The 13,381-nt window shown below is 49.5% G+C and overlaps 1 protein-coding gene across 1 annotated transcript in view; it reads right to left on the bottom strand.

The window, feature by feature from the left end:
* TTC17 (tetratricopeptide repeat domain 17) overlaps positions 1-13,381 on the bottom strand; it is a 96,805-nt gene that overhangs the window by 34,494 nt on the left and 48,930 nt on the right. The window contains exon 16 of the mRNA XM_083163897.1: positions 5,341-5,527. Within this exon, the coding sequence (XP_083020023.1) occupies positions 5,341-5,527 (187 nt within the window). The remainder of the gene's footprint in view (positions 1-5,340; positions 5,528-13,381) is intronic.

The raw sequence follows: 13,381 nt of genomic DNA, 5'->3' as shown, positions 1-13,381 counted from the left end.
CGCACCCAAATATAGTATAGGTCTCATTCAGAACATGCAGCAGATGGGAGACCTTTGCAAAGTTTTATTTTGTGTTTCAGCGTTATAATAAAAAGGCGTAGATATAACCGCAAACAACCACTTTCCTCTTTATTTTAGTGATTTGATATTTCAGTGTGATTTTGCTGTTCAACGACACTTGAAGCAACACTTACTTTACCTGACCTGCACTTACACTCCATGGCCCTTTTACATGTTACATCTTCCCCACCTGCAGTGCACATAGTTTTTCCCATTTTGAGAATAAATTTGTACTGCGATCAGGTCTGAATAAGGGCCTGTATGTATAAGAAACCAACCAAAAGTCACATTTAATGCCATTATTATTGTGTATTGCTATGCACTTCATGTAGTCCATGTCTGCAGGTTTACCATTGGCTTTTCATAAGCTGGTCGCACAGTGTTCCCCATTTAAATATATAGTCAGCATATATATTCAGCATTCCCCCTGTGTACTAGTGTGCGCCTTAAGGCCCATACACACTGGCCGACTTTGAGCTGAAAGCCGCTCAAAACAGCCTGTTTGAGCGGCTTTCAGCTCAAAGCCGCCCAATGTGTATACCCCGGTGGTGAGTGGTGAGCGCTGCTGCGCGCTCCCGCAACATTACTGGGAAAGCTGTTCATCTGCTGGTATTACCAGAAGATGAGAGCTTTGAGGACGGCTTTGCATAGCACTACACTATTCAAAGCCGTCCGCCCCCCACTGACAGCACCGGGCAGGGGGATTGCTGTCCATACACTCTGGGAATTGTCAAGGCCCATACACACTAGATTTTCATTTCACCAAAGTAGTGCGTACACACTGAGCTATTTTCCAAAAGAGCAAGATATTTTCAGGAGGCGAAAGACTTTGCTGAAAATCTTTCATTATAAGTCTATTTAAATAATGGGCTGGGTTTGAGTACCAAGGATAGGAGCAGGGGCAATTTTATTCAGTGCATTTCTGTTCTTGGGGCCTTATTCAGAACAAATCGCTGGGCTGCGTATATTCGGAGCCCAGAGATCAGGTAAACCCCACCCTACGCTGCCTCACCCAGGGAAATTCCACCCATGTGCAGGGCTATGATTTCATTTACAGCCGTGCAGGTAGGGAGAAATCCATTCACCCGCGCCAGCAACACATTACCGCCATAAATAAATATACTTTGGGGGCAATGGCGGCGGTAACATACACATTGCTGGTCTGCGCCATAAAATATATACATTGGTGGCCAGTGGCAGCGGTAGTATACCAGCAATGTTTACATTACTGCCTATTTAATATATATTGGTGGACAGCAGTGCTTTAAGTGGTCCAGGAGAGGTAGTGGAACTCACTTCCCCGTCTCCTTCCCCTCATGTTACAGCCAGGGTGCGTGCTAGGGTGTTCGGAGCCCCCCCTGCAAGCTTTAAATTTATGGCCTATCCCAAACACCCATGAAAAGAATAATGTGGGCCACATAATACCACCCCTTATTTGCCCCACAGTGCCACACACTGTAATGCCCATTATACATTATACCACACACAGTAATGCCCATTACATATTATGCCACATAAGTGCCGCTTACCTACATGCTCATTGCTAGGGCTTTCTTGATCTTTGCCAGGGGTTACATGCTCTTTGCCAGGGGAAGTTACTCTGTGCACTGCACTTTGGGGTAAAGGAGAAAGCAGGGCAGAGAGCTGGGAAACCCGGATGTATCAGAGCAGGTCTATCCATCCGTGCTGCGGCTATTTCAAATGATGCGTCGGCTCGTGACTCGCAAGCCAATGGAAGCTCGCGGCCTGGCAGTACCTGATTGGCTGCCGGGCCGCTAGCTTCGATTGGCTCAGGAGTCACGAGCCAGCATGTAATTTGAAAATAGCCTTGCCACGGGTGGATGGACCTGCTCTGAGACAGCCGGGTATATATTACTGGCTAATAAATTCAGTAAGTAATCATTGGTGCTCAGTGGTGCCAGTGATGTATAGATTACTGGCACCAATATTCTTAAGCCAGTAATATATACATTGCTGGCACATGCCTGCAATGTATATATTACTGGCCCCACTCAGCACCAATGATATTCATAAGCCAGAAATATATACATTGCTGGCACATGCCAGCAATGTATATATTGCCGATACATGTCAGCAATGTATATATTACTGGCTTAAAAAAGAAAACATTGGTGGATAGTTGATTGATGTTATGGTCTGTAACATCTCACCATTTGCTTATCTCAGTTTTATTGCTAATTCTCTAGTGGGAGAGGGGCATTGGGTGCGGTCTTAATTACTGAAGTTAGAAACAGCTTTTACAGATCTACTTATTAGAGTATTGGAGGTTGACTAAGCCTTGGCTGGCTATAGAAATTTGGCTTTAGAAATTTTGTCAGAATTCAAAGTAGGAAGATTCTAAGTAGGAATATACAACCGCACACTGTCGCCTAGACTTAGCCTGGACTTAAACTGGACAGAAACTGAAGGAAACTACAATCAACACAAGTGCAACTCTTAACTGCTAAAACTTTGAATAGTACTCTTTCTGCTTGCATATGCACTGTCTGTTTTAAAAATGCACAGCTGTACCTCTAATGACTTTAGCTCTCCTGCTCTTCCATTGATAATAGGTGTCCCCCAACATTTTATTCTTGGCCCTCTTCTTCTCTATCTCTACATGTCCTCCCTGGGTGAGCTTATTTGCTCACTTAACTTCCACTACCACCTCTATGCTGATAATACTAAAATCTACCGATCCTTTCCTGATCTCTCTCCCTCTATCCTCACTCATATCTCCAACTGTTTCTCTGCTGTCTACTCTTGGATGACCCAGCACTTTTTTAGACTTAAAATATTAAAGACTAAGCTGACCTCTTCCCACCCTCCTGCATAAAACCTGACAATCTCTCAACCTAACCTGTCTAAGCTCACTTCTTCGCCTTCTGTGTCACCCCAGTCTGTCTAACCCTCCCCTTTAGAATGTAAGCTCTCACGAGCAGGGCCCTCTCTCCTTATGTGCCTTTCTTAGAATATATAAACCTTTGCCACCCTGATAATTGCTTCAGTGTCCTGTCCCCTGGTGCACCTATCCATATTAACCATGTACTTGTCCGAAACTGTCTTGTACTGTAATTTGTTATGTGTTTTTGATTATAACTATGCTCTATAAAGCGCTGCGGAATCTGTGTGCGCTATATAAGAAACTGTTAATAAATAAATAAATAAATAAATAGTGGTGTTCCCTGTAGACGGCTGGAGCTAGGTGGAGGGGGGCGGGGCGTCAGCTGCAAGTGTGGCTGGCCCGGGCGGCAGAACAGCTTGGACCCAGGAGGACGAGCACGTGGACAAACACAGCGGACAGCAGGATGAGACAGGCAGGGGAGCCGGGCTCTGCAGCATCCAGCCTCACAGATGGATGAGGCGACTCTGAGCGGGGCGGCACGGACCAATGACAGGCGGATGAGCAGGGGAGGCATCGTGGCGGTCCGCCGGGCTGAAAGCAGGTAATCTTTCAGCTCGGCGGCGTATACACGCTGATGATGGATGAAAAACCATCCACCATCGCTAGATCTGCTGGTAAAACCAGCAGATGAGCCACCTTCCTAGCAATGATGTGGGAGCGCGCATCATCGCTAGCTGGCAATCTCTGGGGAATACACAGCAGGTGATTTTCAGCTGAAGAGCCTTTATACTCCAGCTCCCTGCAGCCTCACGCTCTGTAACCAGGGGGAGGCGAGCAAATGCCATGTTGGTTTTGGCTAATCACATAAAACACAATGCACGGAGAGACATGACACAGAAAGCAGGGACTATTTCCGGTGGGAATTCGGAGTTTGCGTTCAGGTTCTTCCACTGCAGTCAGGTCTAACAATGCGAATGTCACACGAGTGACAATAATGGGAGGGGCAGGACCCTAAAAACTTAAATCAAACATTTAAATTCTAAAGCGGGATAAAAGCAGAATTTTCTAGATATTAATAAAATCCTTCCAGGGTAAACAACTAATTCTGTGCATTGCTCACTCCAGATCATTCTCATAAACAGGATCTTCCGCTAAGAAGTGGTTTGCCAATTTCCGCAATAAAGATTATGTCCAAAAAAAGTAGATTTTGGAGTAAAATACATATCTGACATGTTTTTTTGAGTAATAGTTAATTTAGTATATTTGAGGATTATTCCAATTAATACCTCTTTAGGTGGGGTATACTCCTCACCGCCACCTGCCTACCAGGCGGGAGATCAATGTCAGTGTCACCTACCAAATAAACGCTGGGCGTGTCAGTCAGGATACTCAGTTGGGTGAACATTTAAATCTGCTCGCCCAGCTCTGACATCAGCCCCCGCAACAAGCATATGGGTGATCAGTGGACCACCCGTACACACAGCCAGACGCGTATATCAGCAGTTATATCAGCCATTGGCTGTGCTGAAAATCCCACGTGCTGTGGACGATGTTGTTCAAAGACATATCAAGGATACATTATGGGCTAACAATATACTAGACAGTTTGACATGTGAATATACAGTAGGGCCTCTGGTATGTTAAAGGCTGCCCAGCAATAAAACCACAATCTAATTGCAGGAATCGCCGCGATCGCAGGGGTTATAGTTGACCCCTACCGGCGCAGCCTTGCTGCAAAGGGAGACACAGCGCCACCATGCATCCTGTTGTGGAGGCAGCGTGTGACCTAACACAGCTACCCCGGAAATAGTCTGGAAGCGCCTGCGTTGTCTGGACCACTCCAACAAAACGCTGCATCGCCGCACCCTGAGCTCTGATTGTGTACTGTATTGTGCCAATACTCTTGTTCCTCCTACACTTTTAGACAACTGAAATGACACCTGCAGCTCCATCTTTACTAGATTTCAGCAATGACGCTGCAAAGCGCGGCCTTAGTACAAAATTCTAGTACAGAAGGGCTGTGATAGGTTACTGTACGCAGAAGGAGGGTCAGGTATGAAAGTGGAGCTATAGGGTACATAATCACCAGCCAAATATAACCCGGGACAGTCGTGGAGAATGCACAGAACCGAGCACACTTGCTGCCGCGGGAACCGAGCACACTGTACGCAGAAGGAGGGTCAGGTATGAAAGTGGAGCTATAGGGTACATAATCACCAGCCAAATATAACCCGGGACAGTCGTGGAGAATGCACAGAACCGAGCACACTTGCTGCCGTGGGAACAGAGCACACTGTTTGCAGTTAAGGATTCTGAAGTTGATTATTTTGGACGTATTTATTTGAACAAACATAAAAAAGGTAAAATGTAACATAACAATCAGGTCCATGAATTACAGTTGGGGACTTGTGGGTGAAGGCGGAGGGCATGCTTACCGCTGCACACGGCTGAGCTGACGTTGTACAGTAGCGGGTACAGCTGCAGGCACCGGATCATCTGTAAGCTGTCCTGGCACACAGGACACTGTTTGCGCAGATCCAGCGCAGCGCGGAAGACTTGGAGGGCACCGGACATATTCTTGAGTGACAGGTAAGCATTACCCAGGCCCAGCAAAGTTAGAGGCTAAAGAAGAACATATATGTTACACGAATACTCAAACAGTACACGTATCATTACTATAGCTCTATAACAAACGTCATCTCATTTGTTTATCATACATAAAAGGACTACAAATAACATCAACATGATATGTACAAAGGACACCTACCACTGTCTAACAAAATGCTCCCCAATTCAAACCTTCCAGCAGGTTATGCTGCGACTTGCAGTTCTGCAATGGATTATGACCATTAGGAGTGTGAGTGTAGGTGGGAAATGGGGGGAGAACCCTCACAACAGGGGGATAGATATAGATACACATGTATGTATGTATGTATGTATGTATGTATGTGTACATGTATACACGCACACAGAGCGAAAACAAGCTAAAAGTCTGATGTAACTTTGCAACATGTTCAGGGATGAACGGGTCAGAAAACGAGATTGAGGTTTTACCTGTTAAATCACTTTCTTCAAGGATGTCAGGGGCCACAGGGCTAACGCTGGGTAGTGGTGTAGGAGAGAGAGAGCATTCCAGCACCAGATAGGTTAAACTTCTTGCTGTTTCCCCAGACAGCCAGGCTCCACCTCTCCTCTACCCCACCCCCAAGCCAGGAAGCTCAGTTTTTAACAAGCCAAGGCAGGAGACAAAAGAGAAGGAAGAGAAACACCATGCAGAAACATATTCTGAACTTATGCGAGTTTACTCAACAAAGGAACCATTAACTTTAATAAATGTGAGTTCACTCAATAGAGGAACTAATAACTATAACAAAAGCAGGCGCAGCAGGGAGGGATCCCTGTGGCCCCCGACGTCCACGAAGAAAGAGATTTAACAGGCAAGACATAGATCTCAAATTTATTCTCGGGACAAGTCATTGCCCACAGGGCTAGCGCAGCCACCTAAAGGCTTGTGCTGAAGACAGTACACTATGGACAAAAGCCGAGTCCTAATAGGCAAATGTATCAAATATGTAGAAGCGCAGAAGGATATTGGCAGCTTACAAAGTTGGTCTGCTGTTGTACCGTCCCTAACAGCCCAATACGCACCCACAGACCTCATAGAATGAGCCCGGACCCCCGCAGGAACTGGGAAGGAGGCGCCCAAGTATGCCTGCTTGATGACCGATCTAAGCGGGAAAGCAGGCCAACTGCTCTTTTGAAATCTGCATAGGACAAAGAGAGTCTGCCTTCCTGAAGAGCCTTAGTGCGGCGCTCATATATGCGCACATATATGCGCAAAGCACGAACCATATCTAGGAAGACAGCTCAGGAGAGGCATCCAGTCACACAAGGTACCACAATCTCCTGGTTGACATGAAATTTAGACACCACCTTGGGGAGGTGTGAAGGAACAGTTCGAAGAACCGCTCTGTCAGGATGGAAGATTAGGAAAGGTGACTGACAGGACTGGGCCAACAGGTCAGACACCCTCCGGGCTGAAGCAATTGCCGATAGGAAAACGGTTTTCCAGGTAAGCCAGCAAAGGTCCACCGACCTTAATGGTTCAAACGGGGGGCCCTGAAGAGCCCCGAGGACCAGGTAAAGATCTCACGGAGCAACCAGGGGGAATAAAGAGAGGTTGGATATGGAGGACACACTGCATGAAAGTTCGGACATCCTGCAATAATGCCAACCTCCTGCGGAACACCCCGTCAAAGCCAGACACTGCAGGTTCGGATGTAGACACGGACCTTGAGTGACCAGGTCTGGATGTAGAGGCAGATGGATTGGATCGGGCCACTAAAAGTGCCTGAAGATCTGAGAACTAGATAAGTCTGGGCTAATGTGGAGCCACAAGGATCAATGTGCCCCCTTCAACTTGCAGATTACTCTGAGGAGGAGCGAGATCGTGGGAAAGGCGTACATCAGAGCGGCTGACAGGGCATATACCATCCAAGCCCCCAGGTCGCGAGACCTGGACCTGTATAGGATGACCTTGTGGTTGTGGCATGATGCCATCAAGTCCACCTTGGGTCTGCCCCAACGGTCTACCAACACATCCGAATGGAGGGCCCATTCGCCGGCATCCAGAGTCTGATGGCTCAGAAAGGCCACCTCCCAATTGAGGACCCCTGGGATAAAGGTCAGAGAGGAGGGATCTTCCCCTCAGACGATTGAAAGATGCTGGATGTCTCTGCCATAGTCGCCCGACTCAGAGTGCCCCCTAGGTGGTTGATATAAACCCCCATCGTCGCATTGTCCGGCTGAACCTGCACAGGGCGACCTCGGAGCCAGGGTTCCACCAGGCTGAGGGGCCTGCAAGACTGCCCTCAGTTCGAGGACATTGATCGACAGCTGGGATTCTTGTGCATTCCATAATCCCTTGAAAGAGCTTGGCAAGTCAACGCTCCTCTACCGTGGACGCTGGCATCTGTGATGAGAAGAGTCCACTGGTGAACCCAAAACAGTCTCTCCGCTGTGAGGTTCTAGTCTAGAAGCCACCAGGACAGGGAGATCCGTGCGGTGGTGACAATCAGGTGGTAGTAGGATCCTGACCACTTGGTGATCTCCCGTTGTAGAGGGCGAGAGTGGAACCATGCATACTCCGCCATGTCGAATGCCGATAACATCGAGCCCAATACCCTCATGCAGGCATGAATGGATACCCTAGGATATCTTTCTACCAAAGTAAAAGGCATTAGGTGCCAAATAGAAGGTTCTTCTAACAATTTATTATTATGTAGCTGCTTGGGGTGAGGGTATAGTCAAGCCCCTGGACTAATCAACAAATATACTACAAAATCTAAAACAGCGCTATAATAAGATTTGTAAGTCGGATTGTTTGTAAATAAGAATTTATTGTAACAATTTATTAACAATTATGATAATAAATATAAGATCAGGGTTAAAATAACATTACATAAATGCTTTATGATCCATTATAAAAACTTTGTAATTGGGGAGTATTGCACCTTAGGAAAAAAAGTCTTGTTCTACAATGTTGAGGAGACGCCGGACATGGGACTGCAGAGTCCTGCAACATACCTCTGGCAGATATATCCGCTGACGAACAGTATCCAACTGGGCCCGCGGATGGATCATGGATTGTGCTGGAAGCATGGAGGACCAAGGCCAATTTATCATCCAGCCGGAACGTTCCACGACTGTCACCACCGTGGCCAAATGAGCCTGGAGAACCTCCGGCGACTGAGCCAGGATCAACAGCTCGTCCAGATATGGCAGTATCCATATACCCTGATTGCGCAGTCTGCTGCCCATCACTGCCATGACCTTCGTAAACACCTGAGGTGCTGTGGACAGGCCGAAGGGCAGAGCCTGAAACGTAATAACAGTCCTGCAGTGCAAACCGCAGAAACCGTCAATGTTCCAGTCTGATGGGGATATCAGGTATGAGTCCCGGATGTCCAGGGAACCAGAACCATGGATCACAAGTTCTCCATCCTGAATTTTGGGACTCGGACAAATTTGTTGAGCCGTTTTAAATTGAGGATGGGGCGGAATGACCCGTTGGGCTTCCGGACCAAGAAGAGGTTGGTGTAGAAACCTGTGCCTCGCTAATATGCAGGGACTGGAGATATGACCCCGGACAACAGGAGCTTCCTGATGGAAAAGCACAGAGCTCTGGAACAGGCCAAGTCCCATGGAGAATTTATGGAAAAGAACGAAATTGGTGGACGACGCTGAAAGGTTATGGAGTAGCCTCGGGAGACCACGTCCCAAACCCATGCGTCTGTTGTGGATTCCAGCCAGATGTCTAAGAACCGCAGCATGGGATCCCTCATGTGAAGGGCCGCCACATCATGCTGAGGGCTTAGATTCAGGTCGCCTGGTGGCCCACGGACGCTTGCCCTTGTCCTAAGAGGACTGGGTTCTTGCAAAACAATGTCCCCTACCTTGGTTACGAAAGGACTGGAAGGCCGCACAGGGACGTGGAGTAGGGCTGGATGGTAGGAAAGCGGTCTTGGATGCAGCCAACGTAGCCACAATTTTTAGTTCCGACCCGATTAAGAGGGAACCTCTAGGGCTTTCTTAGAGTCATAGTCCGCCTTCCAGGAGCGTAGCCACAGAGACCGTCCAACGTGCCGCCACAGCTAGAAGCAGACACACAGGAGGTTAGGGTAGCTGCATAAAGTGCAGCTTCTCCCAAATAGTGCAGCCTGATGCATGATGTCAATAGGAGGCAACAGGTCATCTGCAGTACCCCCTCTGCAGCAGTAGCCGCGAGGGTGGTAGTCCATTCCACCATGGCCTTGGCTACCCAAGCCGAAGCCAGGGCAGGGCTAGCCACCGCCCCGGAAAACATGCATTTTGTACTTACCGTAAATCCCAGAGCTCCCAACACGGGCGGGAACGTGCCGAGACCCCCTTAACACCGAGCGTCCAAACTGAGAAGCTGGAGCTGCAAAAGGTGTCAAACCAGTAAAACTGGACAAAAGTCTGATGACCCGACCAGGTGGAAGCTCTACAGAGCTGCTGAAGAGAGACCCCATGGGCAGCCGCCCAAGAGGGTCCAACTGAGCGCGTCAAATGCACCGTAATGGAAACCGGATGACGTCGAGCATCAGCGACATAGGCCTGGCGGATGGTAAGATGAATCCACCGAGACAACGCCTGTTTGGAGGCCGGCCAGCCATGCCTGACAGCGTCAAGAGTTCTGGCTTCAGGAGTATCCTCCACAAAGGCCGGTACCACAATCGGGTGATTGATATGGAAAGCCGATACTACCTTTGGCAAAAGGGAGAAGCTAGTACGGAGCTCCGCTCTGTCAGCATGGAACACCAAAAAAGGGTGGTCGACACGAGAGCCCCAAGATCCGAGACCCTCCTCCACCTCTTACCGGCTCAAAATCCGCCGTCTGTAGGAAACCAAGGACTAGATCCAAGTCCCAGGGAGCCGTAGGAGGATGGAAAGGTGGTTGCAGCCTCAAAATCCCCTGGAAAAAGGTATGTACCTCTGGCTTTTTTGAAAAAAGATTGACAATGCCGAAACCTGCACCTTCAGGGTACCTAGACATAGCCCTGCCGCTAAGCTGGCCTGCAAAGAAGAGAAGTCTCGCCTTCTTAAAAAGGGTAGTGGAAACACCACTTCCCTCACACCAAGACACGTAAGCCCGCCAGATGCGGTGGTAATGCCTGGAGGTAACTTCTTTTCTGGCCTTCATCATGGTAGGGATAACAGCCCTTGGAATTCCTGCGCGCCTTAGGATGGACTTTTCAGCAGCCACGCTGTCAAATGAAGACGACCCAAGTCCGGAAAGACGAAAGGCCCTTGACTAAGCAGATCCTCTTGAAGGGGCAGGGACCATGGTTCATCGATTAGCAGAGATGTGAGGCTGGTGTACCACGACCTGTGAGGGTACCACGACCTGTGAGGGTAATCCGGAGCTATCAGGAGGACCGTGACCCTCTCCCTACGGATCCTCTGTAGCACCCAAGGTAGCAGTGGGAAAGGAGGGAAGATGTAAACAAATTGGAACGGCCAAGGCGTTACCAGAGCGTCCACTTCTACCGCCTCTGGATCCTTCATCCGCGTGAAGTACAGGAGCAACTGGTAATTGGTCTCCTTGAAAACAACCCCACCGGCGAATCAGGCATTGAAACACCTGAGGATGGAGGCACCATTCTCCCTGGTGTACATCTTGTCGACTTAAGAAGTCGGACTCCCAATTGTACACGGGTATGAAGGATTGTAGAGATGGCCAACGCGTGAGCCTGGGCCCAGATCAGGATTTGACTCGCCTCCTTTATGGCTGCACGACTACGCGTGCCACCCTGCTTGTTGATATAGGCAACAGCTGTGGAGTTGTTGGACTGTACCCTGATGGGTTGACCCTGAAGGAGATGATGAGCCTGCAGAAGAGTATAATATACTGCTCTGAGCTCCAGTACATTGATCGATAGGAGAGACTCCTGCGGAGTCCAACTTCCCTGGAACTGGCAATCCAGGGTGACTGCTCCCCAACCGCGAAGGCTGTCCTCTATGGTGAGCAGTATCCAATTCCAGATGCCAAATCTCTTCCCTCCTCTGAGGTTGCTGTAGTTAAGCCACCACAGGAGAGAGTATTGTACCTGCACAGACAGCCTCACTCTGTGGTGTAGGTGCAGGTGAGAGCCTGACCACTGCTGCAGTAGGCAACATTGGAACGGTCTCGACCGGAACTGACCGTTTTGGATCGCCTCGAAAGCGGCAACAATTTTTCCCGGGTAAAGAGCACCAGGCGGATTAATACCTGAAGGGACTGTATCTTGTCGCCCGGCAAAAAGGCTCGTAGCAGGGCTGTATCCAAGATCATTCCCAGAAACTGTAGCCATTGTGAGGGCTGGAGCTGGGATTTCTGAAAATTCAGAATCCGTCCATGGTGGAGAGTGCTCTGTGTCAGAGCGATGTTTGTCAACAAGGCTTCCCTGGACAGAGCCTTCAACAGAAGAAGATCGTAAGGATACGGAATTACCGTCATCCCATGCGTCCGCAGTATCTCCATGACCTTGGTGAAGACGCAGGAGCAGAGGCGAGGCTGAATGGTAGGGCCTGAAACTGCCAATGTTGGTTGCGGACGCGAATAGTAGGAACGCCTGATTGTGCGGCCATATGGGAACATGGAGGTATGCATCCTTGATATTGAGAGATACCAGGAACTCTCCCTCCTCCAATTCGGTGATCACTGATTGCAGGGACTCCATCCTGAACGTGACCGGTTGCAGGTACGGGTTCAAATCCTTTAAGTTGAGGATGGGTTGAGCTTACGTCTGGCTTCGGAACAAGGAATAGGCTGGAGTAAAACCCCAAAGTTTCAAAATGGCCGCTGTTAAGATCCGGCATTGCGGTGGAAGCTGAAAATGTATCTTGTAGCCCAGGGCTCGACAAAACCCGGGGGCCAGGTCGCCACGGCGACCAGATTCTGCTTCCTGGCGACCAGATTTATTTTGCAGTGAGGGTGGAAGCAGAATCTGGTCATATCAGCGGCGCCCGACCCCGTTCCTCCCTCCTCCTGTCACACAAGCGCCCGCAGTGCCTGACCTCCGTCTCCCCCTCCTGTCAGAGCAGCGGCAGCGCTGTGCCCGATCCCCTGCCTCCCCCTCCTGTCAGAGCAGCCGGGCACAGTCTCCCGCAGTGCCTGACCCATCTCCCCCCTCCTGTGACTGTCACACGTGCCGCCCTGGTGTTCACGCTAAGCTTTCTATGCAGGGCGCAGTGCCCTGCCTGGATTTTAAACTTCTAAACACGCCCTGCTCCTCCGCTGCCCCCTTTCGTGCTGACATGCAGCTCAGCAACCAAGGCGCTGAAAGCTGCTGCTGCAGAAGCCTTTCCGATTTAGACCCACCGGCCAGATTCACATGGAGCTGCCTGCTCCATGTGAATGCAGGCAGCTCCTCCCCCTATGCGTGTGTAATGAGCGGCTGCCCAGGATCTCAAGACGCCGCTCATTACATCATGCGCAATGTGTGCTGGGGCAGGACGATGGCCGCCACCACAGTGTGGAGGTGCGCGCAGCAGGGGACATTCTGTTCGCGGGTGGGCGGCTGGTGTTACAGGTGGCCCGCTCTATCACTGCATGCATCTACTGAGAGGGGAGCCTTTCCACAGCAGTGAGGACTCGTGGCGAGAGATGGTCTCCTATCTTGGTGAGTGAGCCCAATTCAAGCGGCCCATTATATATGATAACATTTATGTCTGTGTGCCCATAGTTCAAATAGGTCTTCAATTTAACTGTAGGATGTAATTACCCTCTGCTTCCAGCAAACGGGGGTGTGTGTGTGTTTGAATAATGTGCCCTGCTTGGTGATGATGGGGGGGGGGGTGTCAGCACCCTGCACAAAAAAAAATCCTAGGGTGAACACAGTGGCCCGCATTCCCTGACCCCTGCCTACCCCTCCTGTCAGCAGTGGCAGCGTGATGCCCGATCCCCACCTCCCC

The sequence above is a fragment of the Crinia signifera genome, chromosome 11, assembly GCF_055691185.1.
Source record: "Crinia signifera chromosome 11, ASM5569118v1, whole genome shotgun sequence".
NCBI classification, from domain to species: domain Eukaryota; kingdom Metazoa; phylum Chordata; class Amphibia; order Anura; family Myobatrachidae; genus Crinia; species Crinia signifera.
The sequence above is the reverse complement of the archived record's forward strand: the minus strand, read 5'-3'. Positions and strand labels throughout refer to the sequence as shown.